The sequence below is a fragment of the Schistocerca piceifrons genome, chromosome 7 (assembly GCF_021461385.2).
Source record: "Schistocerca piceifrons isolate TAMUIC-IGC-003096 chromosome 7, iqSchPice1.1, whole genome shotgun sequence".
In the NCBI taxonomy this organism is placed as follows: domain Eukaryota; kingdom Metazoa; phylum Arthropoda; class Insecta; order Orthoptera; family Acrididae; genus Schistocerca; species Schistocerca piceifrons.
In genome coordinates, this window is record NC_060144.1 from 302,142,909 (window position 1) to 302,162,973 (window position 20,065).

Consider the following 20,065-nt stretch of genomic DNA (forward strand, 5'->3'; position numbering starts at 1 on the left):
AATCTTCCAGTATCTTCCGGCCTTCCCAAGTATATCTTATCCTCTTGTGATTGTTGAATAAAGCATTCAGTATTATATTCTACATTTAGTTCAGAACTCAATTAGTCTTTGTCCTCTCTCGTTCCTACTACTCATCCCACACTCTCCTCCTACTCCACTCCTTCCCCTACAACCTCATTCCAGTCCCTCGTGACTGTTAGACTTTCCTTTGCCTTTACGTACTGAATTACCCATTCAGTATCCTAATGTACTTCCTCTATCTCTTCATCTTATGCTTGAGGCGTCGACATGTATAACTTAACTAGTGTTGTTGAAGTTGGTTTGCTGTCGATTCTAATGAGAAAAACACTGTCTGGACTGTTCATAGTAACTCGCTCTCTGTCCTACTTTCCATTTCATAACGAATCCTACTAACGTTACATCATTTTCTGCTGCTGTTGATATTATGCTACACTCGTCTGACTAGAAATTCCTGTCTGACGCTCACTATATCTAGATTAAGGCTTAGAATTTCCATTTTCAGATTTTCTAGATTTCGTACCACGTTTATTACCAAACAGGTATCTTCATCCCGGTGTGTCACTGGGATCACTGTCTCAATGGTCATGGCGATTTTGCTTGATTGTCATACCGATTGTGAGATCTTCGAACGGAAACTTTTTGATCACTTCTTGTAGTATTAATCTAAACACAGAGTGGTGATAGCCGGAATTGAACCAGTGAAAAACTTCAAGTTACGGAACACGCTCTCCTGCATAACGGTTTTCATTCCCCTCCACCTTCAGTGACAACTGAGAATTGCGAGGCGATGTTCCGAGTGGTGTTAAATCTGTTATTACAACAGCGAAGAAACTGAGGCAAAGAAGATGAGAAAGAAAGAAGGAAATACGTGTGGAATTCAAGCATTGTTGTTGAATAGATGGTTGTGTAATTAGTTTAAACTGGTAGTTAGTTATTGGGGTAGATAATTTAGTAACATGTATTGAAGGTACGCCTCCGTAGCTGAGCGGTCAGCGTGTCTGATTGCATTGTAATAAACTCGTTATCGATGGCCAGTACTGCCAGGGAATTTTCCTTTTTGGAGGTGGTGCACTGAGCCCCGCGAAGTCATCTGCAGAAGTACAAGACTGGACTGACAATTAGTGGCTCCTAGGTTCTGAAAGCTGGCAACCGCTCCATATAGCATCCAAATGACGCCATTGGCAGAGGCTGACACTGCAGCCGGTCGGCATCTGGCTGTCCACAGGAACTGATCATGGAGCTTTTTTAATTTAGGTAGTAGGATGTAATGAGAGTGACTTGTAGTAGCTCTCCGTGCTATGATCAGAAATCCAATGCAGCAATCCACGAATCCACGGACCCTGCATGTGAGTAGGGGACTGTTCAGGCTGGCGGATGACTCGTAAGGCGTGAGGCGTGTGCTGTTGGAGTGATATGGGACCTCCGATACGTGTAGATACGACTCTGACAGTGACACGTATGTAAGCATCCTGTTTGATAACCTGCATCCATTCATGTCCATTGTGCATTCCGACGAACTTGGGCAGTTCCAGCAGGACAATACGACGCCCCATATGTCCAGGATTGTTACAGAGTGGCTCCAGTAACTCTCTTCTGAGTTTAAACACTTCCTCTGGCCATCAAACTCCCCAGACAAGAACATTATTGAGCATATCTGAGATGCCTTGCAACGTACTGTTCAGAAGGGATCTTCATCCCCTCGTACTTTTACGGATTTATGGACAGCCGGCACTACTTCAGCCGGCCTCGGTGGCCGAGCGGTTCTAGGCGCTTCAGTCCGGAACCGCGCGACTGCTACGGTCGTTGGTTCGAATCCTGCCTCGGGCATGGATGTGTGTGATGTTCTTAAGTTAGTTAGGTTTAAGTAGTTCTACGTTATAGGGGACTGATAACCTCAGATGTTACGTCCCATAGCGCTCAGAGCCATTTGAACCAGCACTACTTCAGGCATTAGTCGAGTCCATGCCACGTCGTGTTGCGGCACTTCTGCATGCTGGCGGGGGCCCTAAGCGATATTAGGTAGGTGTACCAGTTTCTTCGGCTCTTCAGTGTAGAAGTGTAGCACAAATATAGGCAGTCTTGCCTTAAGTACTTGGTGATGGGATTTATGTAACAGTAACGACAGTAAAAACGTCGAATATAGGCAGTCTTGTCCTAAGTACTTGGTAATGGGTTTCATATAACAGTAACGACAGTGGAAATGAGCGTATGGCATTGTGGGCCGGGAGTCCCCCATTCGGCGAAGTTCGGCTGCTGAGGGCAAGTCCTTATTGCATTCGACGCCACATTGGGCGACTTGCGCATCGGAGATGGGGATGAAATGATGATTAGGACAACACAACACCCAGTCCCTGAGCGGAGAAAATCTGCCGCAGCCGGGAATTGAACCCGCGCCCCTTGGCATGGCATTCCGCCGCGCTGACCACTCAGCTAACGGGATCGGACAGTAACGACAGTGAAAACGTCTTTGCGAATTTTCTTGCTTCGAAAGGAAGTTTCTGTTCCCTCGTAGATGTGATAACTTTCCTCTAGAGACAGACATCATTGCAGTGGGGAGAGAAAGGTCTGGATACGATAAATATGCCTACGAATCTTATGTGTTCATTTTTCAGATATAAATTCTCATCGCCTGGAAGTATCTAAGAAGTTTGGTGCTGACTACACATTGCGGGTATCTAAGGGTATAGACGAGAAGCAGGTGGCCAACGAAATACGAGCTATTTTGGGAGTGGCTCCTGACATCAGCATTGATTGCTGCGGCATGGAGTCCACTGTGGTTCTTGGACTGCAGGTACGGCTGACATACTGCTAGTTCTTTTGTTGCCCTTAAGGAAACGAGTTTGCTAACGGTGGCGTGTTTCTCTGTTGACAGGCGACGCGTCAAAATGGCGTAGTGGTGGTCGTGGGGTTGGCGGAGACGCACGCCCGCATACCACTCAGGCCTCTCTTCTACGAGATAGACTTACGTGGCATCTTCCGCTACTGCAACGAGTACGTATGCACTTTCGTCACCCTGACGCGGTATCACAGTCTAAGATTAGCATTTTAGGAATGTCTACTTTGTTCTAAAGCGGGGGCGATAATTGAAACTAAACACCCGACAACGCAACATTTAACGGGTTCACTACCAGGAGATTGTTTGTGAAAAGTACTGCACCTTGGACTAATAAGCAGCAACCAAAGAAATTTATTCGACTTACGAAACGCGGGTACAATTTTGTAATAAAGTTGCATCATTATAATTTTTGAGTTAACTGACTTTGAAATATTCATTTTTATAAATTTTTACACTATCAGTTGCACCGTTTAGGCATCCTGTTAATTATATGTACGGAGTGAGTCACTTAAAATGTGCACCGCAAATATTGCAGAAATCGAAAGTGCTACCGAAGAGCGGTTTTCACAGAATGGATTGGTAATCAGGAGCTCGTATTGTTCACCACTAAACAGATTGTGGTAATACTTAGAAAGTGTATCTTTGTGCAAACAAACTCTATTTTAAATGCCCACTGACATTAACAAACTAAAAGTAGGGTAAATTAGAATGTCAGTGGTATTTGTTGTAGGATTCTAGTGCAGGTCGTTTGGGAGATATCGTGTTAAGTTTTAGGTGATTCACCCAGTACATCGGGAGCCCCATTCTACAGATAAGTGCAGGTGATCAAAACGGCGTGAAAATTATTTGATGAAATCCAAGTAAATTGGAAGTTGGACAAGGGTGTAATACGTCTCCCGTACTTTTTCTACACAAGATGTTAACTAATATGTTTGAAACCTCTGGGCAATGCATAGAAGACTTAAAAAGAAACAAAAAAAATTCATATTATATATATAATATTTTCTTAGATGTGCTTTTTTTTGTTTTCCTGCTTTGGAAACAAGACATCATCAACAGTTTGGCGTTAATGTATCGGCTGGTATGACTGGAGAAAGATTCATCAGACTTTTCATTTGCCGTGGAATACTTGCTGGACCATCATACAGTAAATTTTTACCGGAACATTTAAATGTTTTACTGGAAGACGTTCCACTAAACTTACCACAAACTATTTTATATTCCGGACAACCGCAGCTGTCGAAACTCATGATGTTAGGAAGAACTACGCTGACAGCTGGTAAAATTGTTGTTTATTAAAATACAGCCGGTGTCGCGGCTTAAAGCTGCATCATCATGTGCAACAACGTTAAAAGGTCATAAGCATACCCACCGCTCTTAGTCAAAATTTATTATTTAGGGAATATCGTCAGTACTATTGTCTGAATAGTAAAAAAATGGTTCAAATGGCCCTAAGCACTAAGGGACTTAACATCTGAGGTCATCAGTCCCCTAGACTTAGAACTACTTAAACCTAACTAACCTAAGGACATCACACACATCCATGCCCGAGGTAGGATTCGAACCTACGTACGTAGCAGCAGCGCGGTTCCGGACTGACGCACCTAGAACCGCTCGGCCACCGCAGCCGGCTCTGAATAGCATATATTTTGACTAGGAGCGATGACGTTTTAACGTTGTTGCAGCTGATGATGCGGCTTTAAGCCACGAAACTAGTTGTGTTTTAATGAAAAATATTGTTACCAACTGTTGGCGGCGTTCTTCCTAACATCATACACTAAAGTTGCGTCAGAACATGGGGTTCACACACAATCGGGCATCCCCTCATTTTACTCTGCAAGTAAAAACAATTTTAAATCAGTGTTTTCCAGATTCTAAACGGATAGGTGATAGGGCAGCAACTTCTTGGTCTGCTCGATCTCTTGATTTCAGTCCTCTGGATTTTTTATTTTTGCGGGAATTTAAGGGACATAGTGTATTCAGGAATTACTGCGAATGTTGGTATTCCTCGGCAATGTGTTCAAGAAGGATTTCAGCAGATACAGCAGACACTTGAAATATTGGAGCGAGTAAGACAATCCATGACGCAGCGTTTATGAGCTTGCGTTAGAGCTAATGGTAGACATTTTGAGCCTTTCATTTAGTAATCAGAAGACAACATTTGAAAACAAAAAGTACCTGTAGAACCAAGCTGGAAATTTGGTACAAAAAGACAGAAACGAAGGAAACATGTAAAATCATAAAAGTGCGTGTAACTACAAAAAAGCAATAAATAAAAGTTACCATATGAATATATGAACTCCATTGCTTCTTTTTAAGTTCTTTATTCATTCTCCAGAGGTTTTCCACATGTTAGTTTACTGACGACTCCTTGAGAAAGTGGAAACCTTTAGTTCATCAGTTAACTGTATGTGCTGATGAAAACAAACTGCGTACCACTATCCTCAAGCTGAGCTCACTGTCCAAAGGACCTAATATCAAGATTATTTGATTCATTATAGTTATAGAACACCGCAGCTGTTTTCGTAAATTTCACTGTAGTAAATGCTGCGATGAGCCATAAGTTTTCTAGATATTATTTTATTGTACCGTTCCTAATTTCGGGCCTGAGCCCATCATCAGACGGTAGCATCAACTTCTTTGCAAGTTTTACATGTCTGCATGCTGTTCATTACTGAAGTGTCAGATCAGACTGAAAACTACTCTGTGCCAAAAATATCAAAATTAGTTTTTCCACAGACAACGAAATGAAGCCAAAATGGTTCACCACTTAAATTCAAAAAATTAGGTACATCACAGGTCTGGCACTTATAAATGAAATTGTTCTGTGTGCCACAAATTTTACAATGGCCGAACTGGTACGTGTTTAAGTGCGATACCGTTAACACATGGGCGCTCTCAAGGTCAATGACTTAGATAAGTCATCTCTCGTTATCTGATTGGTCCATCACGGAAACACAGAGATAAGCAACGAAGAAAACTTAGAGGTATTACATTTTTCCGAAAAAGGACTTCAGATGAATTTGTTGAGGAATTAGAAATATTAGAATTAAATGATCAACTAGAATTAAAGAACCAACTGTACCAGCGAAAGTTCATAAAACTCTCATAATTTGAAATGACAGAAATAATAATTGCTTGACAGAGAGACAATTCTTTATTGACCATTACCAGCATCTTTCAAACCTAATTAATTAAATATAACACCGTATAAAATTATCTGTACTACGAAGAAGTATCTTTTGCAGTAACTCCAGAAGTGTGCCATATCTGTATACATACCACATTCTTTAGCCCATCGAATCAGCAACCGATGCGGACAAATGTATCCGCCATCTCGTATTTAGTTCAGTTCTGTGATTAGCGTGGATTGTAAAATAAAATAAAATCTCTGTCTTATAACATTTAAAAGAGAGCTTTTATAGTGCATATGTAGGTGCAAAAATTTGCAATCACAATAACCTTGTTATATTTTAGGACACAAATATAAAACTTGCGAAGAAGTCAATGCAAGCGTTTGACGATGGACTCACGCCCGAAACGATACAATAAAATTATTTCAAGAAAAGTTGTGGCTGCTTGCAATGTTTCGTACAGCGTAATAATACGAATATCTCTACCAGTAAGGCAAAATAAATGGCTTTGCGAGTAGTCGAACATATAAGATGAAAAATTGACTCTTATTGCAAGACAACATGACAAATAACACATTTTAACTATCTTTCAAGTCAAATAAATTGTCCAGACGATTAAAATGTATGTAAAAAGACTTGTATTATTTCAATATGTATCTGACATTGTAAACAGAATTTTGAAAAATTAGGTAAGAAAAACTATATTGTATAAAACTATGACAGTTCTTATACTTCTCTGCAGCAGTGGAACCTTGATCCTTGCTAAAGTACAAATAAGTGAGGTGCTAGCGTCTGAAATGAGCTTACTACGAGATGTGAAACGGTGTTCAAAATCAGACATAATAACAGATCCAAGAATTATAAACGAGTTAATACTTGAACCAATGACAGATATAATAGATAAATACAGAGACAGATAGAAGGACCGTGTGGAAAGAATGCTAGAGCGGTATGTCAGCTGCTCGCCATGAAACGTGTTCCACATGGTGAAAGAAAATACAAGAAGAGAGGGCATGAATAAAATTGACCCATAAAGAAGGAACAGGCGTCACGTCTGGTCTCTGAAAGTGATGAAAGCTGAGCTTTGTCTCCGCAGCCACAGCCGCCTCTTTTCGGCAGTCGTCTTTATCTCCACGCATGAGAAACACATCATCTCACTGATAAGGATGTTCTCCGTCGTCCCCCACATTTTCTTTCCTGCCTTCGAAAATGTTTTGTAGGAAAATATCCTGTGAAATTAAGTGGCCAGTGAGTTTTGCTTTAAGCTGGCCTATAATTTTCAGTTCCTCCTTCTCTCCTGTTTCTTGTAGAACCATCTCATTCAGTCCAGAACCACATTTCCGCAGCTTCAAGGTGAGCTTTTCCCTGCTTTGCTTACGACCAGCTTTCAGATTTCTCTGTCAGAACGCTCCACACAAAAGTCTTCACAAATCTTTTTTCAGTGTGGAAGCTAGTATGCTTGTTCAGTGAAAGAGCTTATTTTGGAATTCGCTCTTGGGCAGTGCTAATCATCTCTTAATTTCCGTAGGACACATTTTGTTTTTCTTCACAGTACTACCAAAATAGCAAAATTCGGTTATTTTCTCTAGTTTCTCGCTACTTGCTTTTATGCCAGTTTTACATTCACCTACTTTCGTGTCTATAACAATGACTTTTGTCTCTTGGTACTTATTTTTAGTTTTACTTTTGTTGTCTCCTGATTTAATAACTTAAGGGTATACGGAACGCCCTATGCTTACAATGTTAAATTGAGCTAAAAGTTAGGAACATTTTCTCATTTGTTATTTGGACGATACTCTTGATTTTTTCACAGAACGCAGAGATATGTTCTGCTTTTATGCTGAATTATTAATTTTGAATAAATAATGTATAGTTTTTCAGATATTTTATTTTTTGTAAATGTTAAAAGAAGTTATACATTTTAATAAGTATTTTAAAATTTACATCCATTAATACAAAATAATTCCACGTATCTTTTAATTCAGATATATTAGAAGGTCTTAAGGAACAACTACAGAAAATTTCATCTTTCTACTATAAATAGGCCCTGAGAAAATGTACCTTATACACAAAAAAAAAAAAAAAACTGAAGTTACGGGAAATTAGCTTCGAAGTTTTTACTTCAGTACAAGCCTGCTACAGAGCTTGTATCATCAGAATCGTCCAACAGCTTCCTCTTTATGGCTCTGCTATGGTGTCTAGCCATCTTTGAATATACTTTTATGGCATTATCTGAAGACCTGAGCCGTTCCTTGTCCAAACAATGCATAGCTGCGGCAATTCGTAGTCCTACACAGAGCCCCAACATCTGCAGAACTTTGCACTTTGTTATATTGCCCTCATTGTATGATGAAACAGCATCATAAACGCAAAAGTGAAGTGTGTTTATACCCAAAAACACAGTTTTAGGTAGTCTATTCCATATCACATGGTTCACACACTCATTTGGATTTTGAGTCCGGCCATGAAGACATTTCTTTAGTAGACTAATATCTGCGAGGTCTCGGAATATTGGTTTTATTTCATCCATTATGGCAGGTGGCAGGTGATGGGGATGATTTTATTGTTTCTTAGTTACCCTGCCTCTGTTGTACTTGCACCAACTATCGTCTCCTTTTGGACGTAGCCCATTTTGGGGATTCTCATTGTTTGAAGCTGTATGAAAGAACAGAGCCCAGACTGCTCTTCTCATTAATTCTGCATCTGCTGTATTCTGTCTTATTGCTAGACCATAGCACTTCTGAATATGATCTATTGTAGCATCTGTCAGTCTATTTTTCCCATCTAAAGTTTTTCCAGCGCTCAATTTCTTGCCTTTCATGCTAGCCTTGAGCCGTCGAAGTCTTGATCCCATCCTTTTCTGAACATGGCCAACACACTCCAGTTTGGAAATTTTCACATCGTTACCATAGGGTCTCAGTTCCTCAATTTCTTTGAAAGCCTTTGAGTCACCATCTCCAAGATAATTTATGTATGTAACGTTGTACCATTTTACTGAGCGTTGATAAATACTTCTTACACCAGCAACTTCCATACCACCACTTGACCCATAGTAATTTGCCACGCACTCCTCTTCATGTTTATTTTTCATTTTCTCCTTGCATCTGCAATGCTTGGAAAGTATTGCCACATCAGCTACCTTGCCAGTGTCCACACTTGTAGCTGTTACTACACCATTCACAGATGTGTGGCCTTTCATCTGCCAGCTTCCATCAAAAGCTATGAACAAGTCTCTGCTATTATTATTTTCAACAACTGCTTCCTCAACAGCATCTTTCATGTTTTCCTGCGCCACATCTTCTACAGCAGAGCCTATTGCAATTATGTGTTTGTTAAATTTTGAAGGTGGGGGAGGGAGGTTCATCACACCACACAACATGACACCTGCGGCCCTGCCTATACACCGTAATCCATAAACCAGTCTAATGTTTATATCGTATAGTTTACCTGTATCTGCAGTAACATGTGAGGAATTGAAGAAAGTAACACTGTTTTTACAATAACTGCACATCTACTCTAATTCACAAGCAAGTCCTACATGTAAGTTTGTTTTCAATGAAACACCACATTTTCCACATTGTTTGCAGCACACATTGTTCTCCAAAACGTCTGATAATAAAGAGACGTTAATTACCTCATATTTTATAGTCCCAGAATTTAGTTTCCTGTATTCTTCTTCAATTCCAGCTAGTTTTCTTCTTGAAGCACTTTCCGGTGTAGTGGCAGCAGCATCACTCAATGTATCACTACCAGTGTTGAGGTTAGTCGCTACTGGGACATCAGATACTGATGAAGATGAATCAGACGAATTCTTAGTACACTTTACTTTCTTGCGCCAATGTACACGCTTTCTAAATACCTTCAGACTAGGTCTTGGCATGTTGAAGGAAAGAAAACTCAATGACTTCTCCACATACGACTTTCACAACAATGACATGGATGTACTCACAAAGGAAACAATACAAATGGTGCAGAATCTATTGTCAACTGTCTAGCAGTGTAGCCAACAGAAAAGCTAACTCTCTTGTGCTCAATTATATCTCTGGCAAGGCTGTCTATATCAGGTATATTTTGCGTCTCATATACAAGGTGCGGAACATCGTGTGTCGAAATTATTTTAAAAAATTATTTAAAATAGTTCTATTCACGTCACCTAAATATTTTATACATGGTATTAAACGGGAGAGTCTAAATTTTTCGAAAATGCATTTACTCAAAAATCGATTTTTTTCATCGAAAAACTCATTCCGTATACCCTTAAGCAATTTATTTAATTCTTTCTCTTGTCACTTCTGCAATATCATCGTCACATCTGATGCAGTGCATGTGGATACCACTAATTTTGTTTCGCTGTTGACTTGTCGATGAACATACTGAATAAGTGAGGTAATAGAGGCTCCCCCTGCCTCACTCGGCTTCTGATTTATGTTTCCTTTCTTCCAACCGTTCACATGCAGTTAACGTTTGTATGTACTCAAAATTAATGGCATGTACTTCCAGTCAAGCCTTAATTTGCGAATTGCTTTAAATAATAACAACTTCCAGCCATATATATCACATACTTCTCCTAGGTCAAAAATCCTGTACACATTTAGTTCTGTAATTCTAATCTTCATACAAAATCTGGCGTAATGCTAATATTGCTTCTACTGTTCCTTTCCCTGGTCTGAAGCCACATTGATAATTGGCTAAGTTCGATTTTCTTTTTCGTCCTTTCTTTAACTATTGACAGCAATATTTTTATGCATGTGACAGAAGGGCAGTCCTTTGCAATTGTCAGTAGGTAATAGCTCTTCTTTCTGTAAAGTCGGCTGTTATTATAACCTCTTCATAACATTTAGATACCATAGTAAATAACTTACTTTGTACGGAGTCACAACTATTCTGTAAGAGCTCTGGTGGGATGTCATCTATACACATTGCTTATTTTGATTTTAACCTGTTTGGTGCAAGGAAGAGGTCTTCTTTCTTATCTATGGTCCCTTATTGTTTTCATGAATTAGTTTTTCATCTTCAGTGTACTCATGTATACTTCCACTTTCAGAAAGACTGTACAGATCTTCAACATACTCTTACCATTTGTCACTTACATCTTCTGTGTCAAATATCAGCTTCCCATTTTAATCTCTCACTGTGTTATTCTTGGTGCTCTGTCATTGTTGAAATAATTTAATCTTTGAACGAGCTTTGTCCTGTTTTCCACATTTAAAATCATCTATTTCTTTGTTATTTTTCATAGCCACTTTTCTTTCTTTAAACAGCACACTGATGTTATCTTGTTTTTTACTTCATTATACTGATTAAGGCTTTTCTTTTTTTAGGCTGTTCCTTTTGTCAGTTGAGTTGCAATATTCCTTGGATCATTCAAGGCTTCTAGATTCTGACTTCCTTATTCCTAATGCGTCTGTCGTCTGCACTTGTTATATTCGATTTGATAACATCCATTGTTGCATGCTTCAGTTCCTGCACAACCGCTACATTCTTCAGTTTATACATTGCCCATTCATTTGGATATTTCAGCTGATGCTTCTTAAATCTGATACTGCACTTTGCTGAAACAAGTGTATAATCATAATCTATATTAGCACCATGGTAACTGTGACTACATTTCATTTGATTCCTTTAGCTCTGCTTTACTATTATATAATCAGTCATATATTTACCGTTGTCACCAGGTGTCTTCCACATGCAGTGTCCTCTCTTTGACGTTTCATAACATGTATTTCTTACAGCTATCTGATGTTATTCACGAAATTCTAATAATTTCTCACCTCTTGAATTATTCCCAGTGCGAACTGACTAGGGAAACTGTGTTTCTCTTGTATGTCTATCGATGCATTACAATCTCCCACGAGAATAACATTTTCTTTTGTGTTTATATATTTTGTTTATAATTTTCATTAATTGTTCAATGGCATCATAAACGTTTTCTGTTTCTTCATCGCTACTATTGTTGTTGGTAAATGTGCTTGGATTGCTGTTAAGTGAACTGCGCTAGCTTTTAAGTTTATCATTAATATCCTATCACTTACTGATAGGCGCTGACTACATTATGCATGCATTTCTTTGTTAATGCAATAGTTACTATATTCTTCCTTAATGTTGGTTTCCAGTACGACATATTTTCAAACCATCTAATGAGTCACCGTTTCCATCCCATCTTGTTTCATGTAGGCTTAAAATATTCCGTTGACACTTCGTCACAACCTTTTTGACTTCATCCAGTTTACCAGGATTTAACAGTGTTCGCACATTCCATGTGATAATGTCAAATTTATCTTTTTCTTCTTCTTCTACGTGAGGATTTCGTTGAAAGACGACTTGAGAAGCCACAGCTGTCCTCCAGCCGTATCTTGGGATCCAAAGCCCACGATCAGTAAGAATACATACATTATTAGATTCTGCCGTGGCTGCTACACATGGGATATCCAGATGGACCTTTAATGTAGTAGTTTCCCGTTGCAATTCACATCTCTATGCCGTTAGCATTGGTGGCTCAGCCATCTCCAGGGATAGCCAATTAATGAATGGGAAAACCGAAACTACACGTCCTACTGGTGGGGAGCAGGCAACGTTTCAGACAGCTAAGGTAGTTGAGGGACCAGATGTCTCTAAGAGTAAGGAGTTGCAACGGTCTCTTTCGAGAGCGGATTAATGGATCTTGCTCTTGGGATATGTGTTTTATACAATCGCTTGCAAATCTTTCGGAGGGTTAAACTTCTAAGTCGTTTCCAGGCCATTCAGGTAACTATTTTTCTTTCTCTCCAAAGAATCCAAAACCATTTTCGGACTATGGAAACGAGCACAAGTATACAAAAATATACCCATGTTACAGGAAGATATTCGCCACCAGTTTGTTTTCCGACACTTCTACATAACATTTATGTCATAATATTGAGTAGCTAACATGCAGTGATAGCATGTAACTGTAATTCACACAAAAATCGACGCATGATATTTGACAGATAGAATACACAGATAGCCATGAGGGCACTCTCTCTTTTCGTATTCTAATTGGTTTCCCATGCGACCAAGCAAATAGAAGGTGGAAAAGAACAACTGTTAAATTTAAATAAAATGGTAGAAATATACGCACAGCTTAAACGCCTCCATAGCTGGGATCACTAACCCACGCCTGTGCGGTGGCGTTTGAAATCCTACTGGTGTAAAATTTTCAGTGTCAGTCTTTGGCCGGCAATGTCCCAGATTATTTTCTAAACCTCTCCGCAGTGTCTCATAAAGTGAGGGCATGTGGCACTGTTGGTGGTAAGCCGTCCGTCGGATGGGGACGTTAAGCTCAGCGGCCCCCTTTGTGTAGGAGTAGTAGGCTATGGGCTGTTATCGGGAATCGCCCTCTTTCTTGCCCACGTACATAACAACACAAACCCAACACTACACTGTACAAGCAAGCACTCATCACGGGTCAGCTCTAGTGTCCGATTCCACTCGTCGTCTTTGACGAGTGACGTTATACCTAAGGCAGAGAGGCTACATAGAGACAATCTTTGAAAGCAACTGATCATCTTCGTAAACAAGAATGTAGCATACGATAAAATTACTTAGCCACAAAACATGTTGCCAAGAATTAAAAGTAACAAAAATAAATAATAACGTGAAAAGTTAACATGTCTGAAATAAATTATTATTGTAATTTGTACCAGTAAGAAAAAGCACAGATAACTTTTAAATCCATTAGAGTATAGTCTCTTGATGAAGTCAGAATACAGTGAAATATTGTTAACTTGTAATACGACACATGTAATTATTTAATTATTATTAATTATTATTAAATCTAACGGGATTAGTACACTAGTATCGAAAATTCACAAAAAGTAGAGTCTCACAAATAATGGAATCGGTAAGTACAACTGACCTATACAGGTTAATTCTAGTTACCGATTCCAACCTTTCTTCGGTTCGTTATTTAATTTGTTTTAACAACAAGTGTGTGCGCTGAAGTGTTACAGAATTTCTATACATGGTATTACTCTCTTCACTGCTGCGAAAAAGATAAAAATTTGCAAGCTGTACCTACAACATTCGTTACATTCTCGTAGCAGTTCTGAGATCAGTAAGAAATACAGAAATCCGTCCAAAATTATGAACCATCGAATAGTTTGAATCGATAATTAGACTTGACGTCCTATATAGGCCAGTTCTAGTTACCGATTCCAGCCATTCGATATTCATTATCTAGATAGATTTTTTTTCAGTACGTGTGTGCACTAAACGGTAGGCTAATAGGATTTCTGCACTTGTAATTGCTCTTTGAACTATTTGTCACTAATACTGGAATCGGTAACTAGAGCTCACCTATATAGAAGACCAGTTCTATTTACGGATTCCAGTTTTTGTTATACAGTAGTTTTAGAGAGCAATTACAAAAGTAGAAACGCTATTAAGTTTCATTGCAAACTACCCCTGGAAAAATTAGTTACGTATGAATCATGGAGCGGTTGGTAACTGAATTTACCTACGTAAAGTAATTCTAGTTGTCGATTCCAACATTCGTCATTTTTTTTGTAGATATTCGTTAGTTGAGTACTGGCTTTTCTTTTAGAATTTATTGTGTCGGTTTCTCCACATTTCATGCTACTGTTTCGTATATGTTGTCATTCATTTCACCCTCCAGTTTTCTCTTACATTTTAGTTTCTCCCCGCCAAAAACTGCAACTTTCCTGCACGTCTACCGTTGGATTCAGTAACTAATAATAAAATTAACGCTATTTTGAGCAGGTGTGTGCACTAAAATGTAGGCTAATAGGATTTATGCACTTGTAATTGCCACGCGCTTTGCTGTAAATCAATTTAAAGGTTCTCTGTGCTTTTCTGCTCTCGTAAGTTACGAGAATACTTCTTACTAGACATGAAAATTTGTTTTTAATTCTTGTTCTTAATTATTTCCGTTATCTTTAATTCATTTCGATGTAATTCACGACTAAGTAAATAACTGCGTGAAATGTGATGGTAATTTTATCGAATTCTACATTCGTTTGTTCACGAGTATGATCCGTTGCTTTCATAGATTGCCTGTACGTAGCGTCTTTGCCTTAGGTATGACGTCATTGCTCAAAGCCGACGCGTGGAATCGGACACTAGAATTTATCCCTCATCACAGTCATCCACACGACACAGATACACACTTTTATTTACATTAAGACACCTTCATTTGACTATGGCCTTTTATGCCATTTTCATGAAATTTAGTTTATCCCTTGAAAATGGCATAAAAGGCCGAAACCTGGGTCGTAATATAGTCAAATGGCGATGTGTCTATTTAACAATTATTGTATGACTGTTTCTCAGCAACATCAAAAAAACGTACATACTTAATACTTCCTAACAGGTCGGAGGAATGCAACGGCAATCACTTCTACGACGATGCAGGATTCCTTCATATGTTCCCATACACTTATTTTCTCATTATGGTTCTTCTGCTATTCACATTTCAAGTAAACTTATGAGCACATGAGGGTTAGTTAATAACTTTTAAAAACACTAACTTATATAATCCGTAAATCTGCTGGATGATTTGGTAGCTTATAGAATCACTGAAGTGACCTGAAATTCATCGAATTTGTAATCTTGACTCACATACTTGGTTTTCTGACTTCATAACTGGTGTTCCAAAGCTTACTTTAAACAAATGGCTCTGAGCGCTATGGGACTTAACTTCTGAGGTCATTAGTCCCCTAGAACTTAGAACTACTTAAACCTAACTAACCTAAGGACATCACACACACCCATGCCCGATGCAGGATTTGAACCTGCGACCGCAGCGGTCGCGCGGTTCCAGACTGTAGCGCCTAGAACCGTTCGGCCACCCCGGCCGGCTTACTTTAAACAGATATCAGCAATAAACTTGCAGCACACTGCTCCACTACTCTGTTGCTTAGCACATTACGCAACTCAGGAAGATTTTTTTATTACACTGACTTCCATCAGTATCGTTGCTAGACCAGTGGTGAAGGGATTTTGCGTGATGCGAGTTCTGCAAGAACAAGTCTGTCACCGCAGTGCGTCGTAAATTTTGGGACCCATTTAACAAGGCTCCACCTGGCAGACAGTCCATATACGAGTGGGAATAGCACTTTAAGAGAGCAGAAGTCTTTGTAAAGACAAGACCAGGAGGCTGCAGTCAACATGATGGAACTGTCTGAACGAATGAAGAAAACATTCCCTAGCAATCTTCAAACGTCAGTATCTAGTGGCAGTCGCGACCCAAGTATTCTGAAGTCGACTGTTTTGGAGAGTGCTGAGAAAAAGCCTGCGAATGAAACGGTATCGGATTCAGCTGCTCCAAGTCATTACACATGGCGAGAAACATTGCATTGATAAGCGGTTGCGGCCTCACTCTTGCACGATTTGATCACGCAAAATGCCTTTTCCGTTGGTCTAGCAGCCCTGTTGCTGGAGATCACTGTGACAAAAAAAATCCTTGAGTTTTTGTTTCCATGCATATAATCATATAATACCTTGCTTCAATGGAAATATGTTTTCCAATTACTTGAAAGTGTCAAGAGCATTTTGAATACCCTTGTAATATCAGTTATCAGCAAGGTCTCCAATTTTCTTGTAGCCTCATGTATCATAGTAAGTTCAGCTTGTGGACAACAGTTTGCAGTTTATTGTCATTATTATATACAGTTAACTTGTCGTCAGCGAACGAACAGATGCCGGCCTCTGTGGCCTAGCGGTTCTAGGTGCTTCAGTCTGGAACCACGCGACCGCTACGGTCGCGGGTTCGAATCCTGCCTCGGGAATGGATGTGTGTGATGTCCTTAGGTTAGTTAGGTGTAAGTAGTTCTAAGTTCTAGGGGACTGATAAACTCAGATGGTAACTCCCATAGCGCTCAGAGCCATTCGAATTTGAACGAACAAATGTTTAATATATACGTTTACTAAAAAAAGTGCGGACGACAGACTACTCCCTGACGTATATGGATTTTATAAGATTGTTTAACCAGTTTTGATCAATTATACGTATTTTTAGAATGGTAACGACTGACAGAGATGCCATATACTATCTAATGGTCCGCAACTCGTGGTCGTGCGGTAGCGTTCTCGCTTCCCGCGCCCGTGTTCCCGGGTTCGATTCCCGGCGGGGTCAGGGATTTTCTCTGCCTCGTGATGACCATAGATGTTAAGTCCCATAGTGCTCAGAGCCATTTGAACCATTTTTGAACTAACTAATGGGATCCCCAAAAAGGCGCAGTTCCCTTAGTCTGAAGTTCTAAGAATGAAAGATTCACTTCAGTTAACGTAACCTAGTATTTATCAACAAATGATGATGGAGCTTCATTATAAAATTTACCGGTCGAATAAACATCGTTCATTGCTGATCATTCATCCACGGGACAGTAGTTTTAATACGTAAGAATCTTACTCCCTCTGTATTTTCTTTAGTGGTACTGTTTCCATATTTACCGAATATTTTAAAATTTTAATGTTATGTTCGCTGTTACGTGTAAAATACTTAAATTACAGGTTATTTATGAAAATCTGATCCACACAGTATTGATGATGCACACTAATATTTATTTTGTAATTAATTGCGAACCGTATTTAGGCCATCCTCAGGCAACTTAAGACTAACAATATAGCCCACAGAACATCAGTGGAATAGAATGCATAGATCACTTTTCCAAAGACATGTGACTTTTATGATTACATATCCGTAAAAAACATAAAAGACTGTTGAAATACACAAAAATTACGAACAAATAAACTGTACATAACGTTCCAAGATTGAAAGTATGAGGATGTGCTGGCCAAACTAGTGCACAACCGAGTACTGGCGCAGACTACTACCTTACATGGACAAAATAATGTTATTGTATGTGAAGAATAGGCAGAAAGCAGAGAGGGCAGAGGAGAGGAATGAGTCAATGGAATGTGGGCGTGGAACAGCTGCAATGTTTGCAACAAGTATGTTACCCTACAATGAGAAAATAATAAACGAACTATTACTCAGTCGGTATTTTATCTAGTTAACGTACTGGTCTGCGCCAGTGCTCACTTGTGTACTGTTTTTGACTGGACACTTTTATACTTTTGATTTTCGAATATAATGTGAAATTCATTTGTTCATAGGTTTTTTTGTTTATATCATTATGCATGTGCGTTTTTTATGTTTAGTACTGCCTGCCTTGAAAGACGAGTGCCAGTTTATAACGAACTATAAAATAAGTATTATCGTGGGAAATAAATACTGTTTATTTCAGATTTTCATGTCTCTGTATTCCTTCAAGTTCTGACGAAATATTCCATAAATGTTATAGGCTATTTTTGTGATTAATGTTGCAACAAATATCTCACCTAACTTCGAAATATTTATTTGCATGATACTGTAACTCAACTGCCTTCTCGTGGGATTAAATACTTAAATATTTCAGGCGTATTTTCAGTACACTATGTGAACCATGTGTAGTGCTTATATGGGTGTATAAAATTACATATGAATAATATCATTTTTTTACGGAATGGACACCATGGAAAACAAAGCTCACATTCCTTCTTCATTTGTTTCACATTTTTCGAAATGATTTTCGAGCAAATGTATCTTAACAGTGACACATTTGTTAAGTCCTTTAGACTAATGTTATAATCAGCAATTATAAATACCTCTTAGCTGAAACAGAACTTGATTTGAAAAATTTGGTCATGTTCGTACAGTGATGAAAACAGTGACTCAGTGAGGGGAGGAAAAAACGACGCAACATTCTCAAAACTGCAATCTCTGTTATCCTACCCACTGTGGCAACGGCCTACTCTTCATGTTTCCGCGGAGTAATTACAGAAAGAATAATAATTCTTGCTCACTATACTTAAGCACAGAACATACAGTTTCTTCATCACTAGAAATAAAAGAAGAACAAGTCTTCAGTATAAATCTGCTTGTAAACAACGAATTTATTATAGATCAATGCGAAATGGCGACAATATTTTTGTGTGCGCTAGATCAATACATGTAATGTTGACTGAGCAAAAATATATTTCTGCGATACAGTTCTTAAATTCTTCCATTACTTACATATTTTTTTGTGTTTTTGCAGATATCCCATGGCGTTAGAGCTTGTCGCATCGGGGAAAACAAATGTCAAAGGTCTGATTACACATAACTTCAGCATGAAGGACACCTTGAAAGCCTTCTCAACTGCTGTTTCTGGGGAAGGAAATCCTATCAAAATCATGATCCATTGCAACAAAGATTAGGACAAAATCTCAGCATTCAAAGTCTTCAATCTAATTTTATGGAAAACTTAGTATTACTTATGGACATAAAACATTATGAGTTACTGACCTTAAGAGTTCGACATGTACTGCATCGTCATTTGTGGTGATTATAGTTTTTGATTCCATGAATATCGTGTCGTGCTGTTGAAGATATTTTCTGATTGCTTACAATTTGCAGTGTTACTTCCCCAATACGGGCTAACATCTAATGGAACAAACGCCACGGTATCGAAGAGGCTTTTAAAGAATAAGCTAGAATTGATGTCTCATTAAATGATGTAATGTTGTACGTTCGCAGATACCAAGTTCTGTATCCAGATTAGAGAGATGCATGTATTGGATACAGAACACTGGGTCTGTGAATGTACGATGATACGCCATTGGACAGAAATATGTAACGCCTTTGCACGTTGATAATCTCATGCTCTTGTGTGGTTCATGACATACTGACAAACGGAAGCTTGCAACGTAATTTTTGTGGTGTTCCATGATAATATCAACGGATTCAGATTAGCAAATTCCCAATGAAATAAAGTATTTGTTACAAATAAAAAGCGTCTTGATGCAAGAACAACTTCTTTGGTGATTGAAATAAACACTTCTGACAATCATTTGAAGTAGTATGTCGAGACAAGCAGCTGAGTTCCTCTGTAAAATCAAATACCAGACAAAACGCGGAGATATTAATCATACAAGAAGTTGAAATTTACAGCAATAATGATAAAAATAAACTATTCCAGAAGAAAACAACAAGACCGGAAAAACAGGACGGTAAAAAGAGTATAAAAAATAATTTTTCAGAACATGCGAACGGTTGAAACAGGGTTCCAAATCTCGT

The 20,065-nt window shown here is 38.8% G+C and overlaps 1 protein-coding gene across 1 annotated transcript in view; it reads left to right on the forward strand.

The window, feature by feature from the left end:
• The window catches only part of LOC124805149 (sorbitol dehydrogenase-like), a 112,166-nt gene extending 92,306 nt beyond the window's left edge, over positions 1–19,860 (forward strand). The window contains exons 6-8 of the mRNA XM_047265620.1: positions 2,634–2,812; positions 2,894–3,012; positions 19,047–19,860. Of these exons, the coding sequence (XP_047121576.1) occupies positions 2,634–2,812; positions 2,894–3,012; positions 19,047–19,206 (458 nt within the window). The 3' untranslated portion in view covers positions 19,207–19,860. The remainder of the gene's footprint in view (positions 1–2,633; positions 2,813–2,893; positions 3,013–19,046) is intronic.
• The last annotated feature ends 205 nt before the right edge of the window (positions 19,861–20,065 follow it).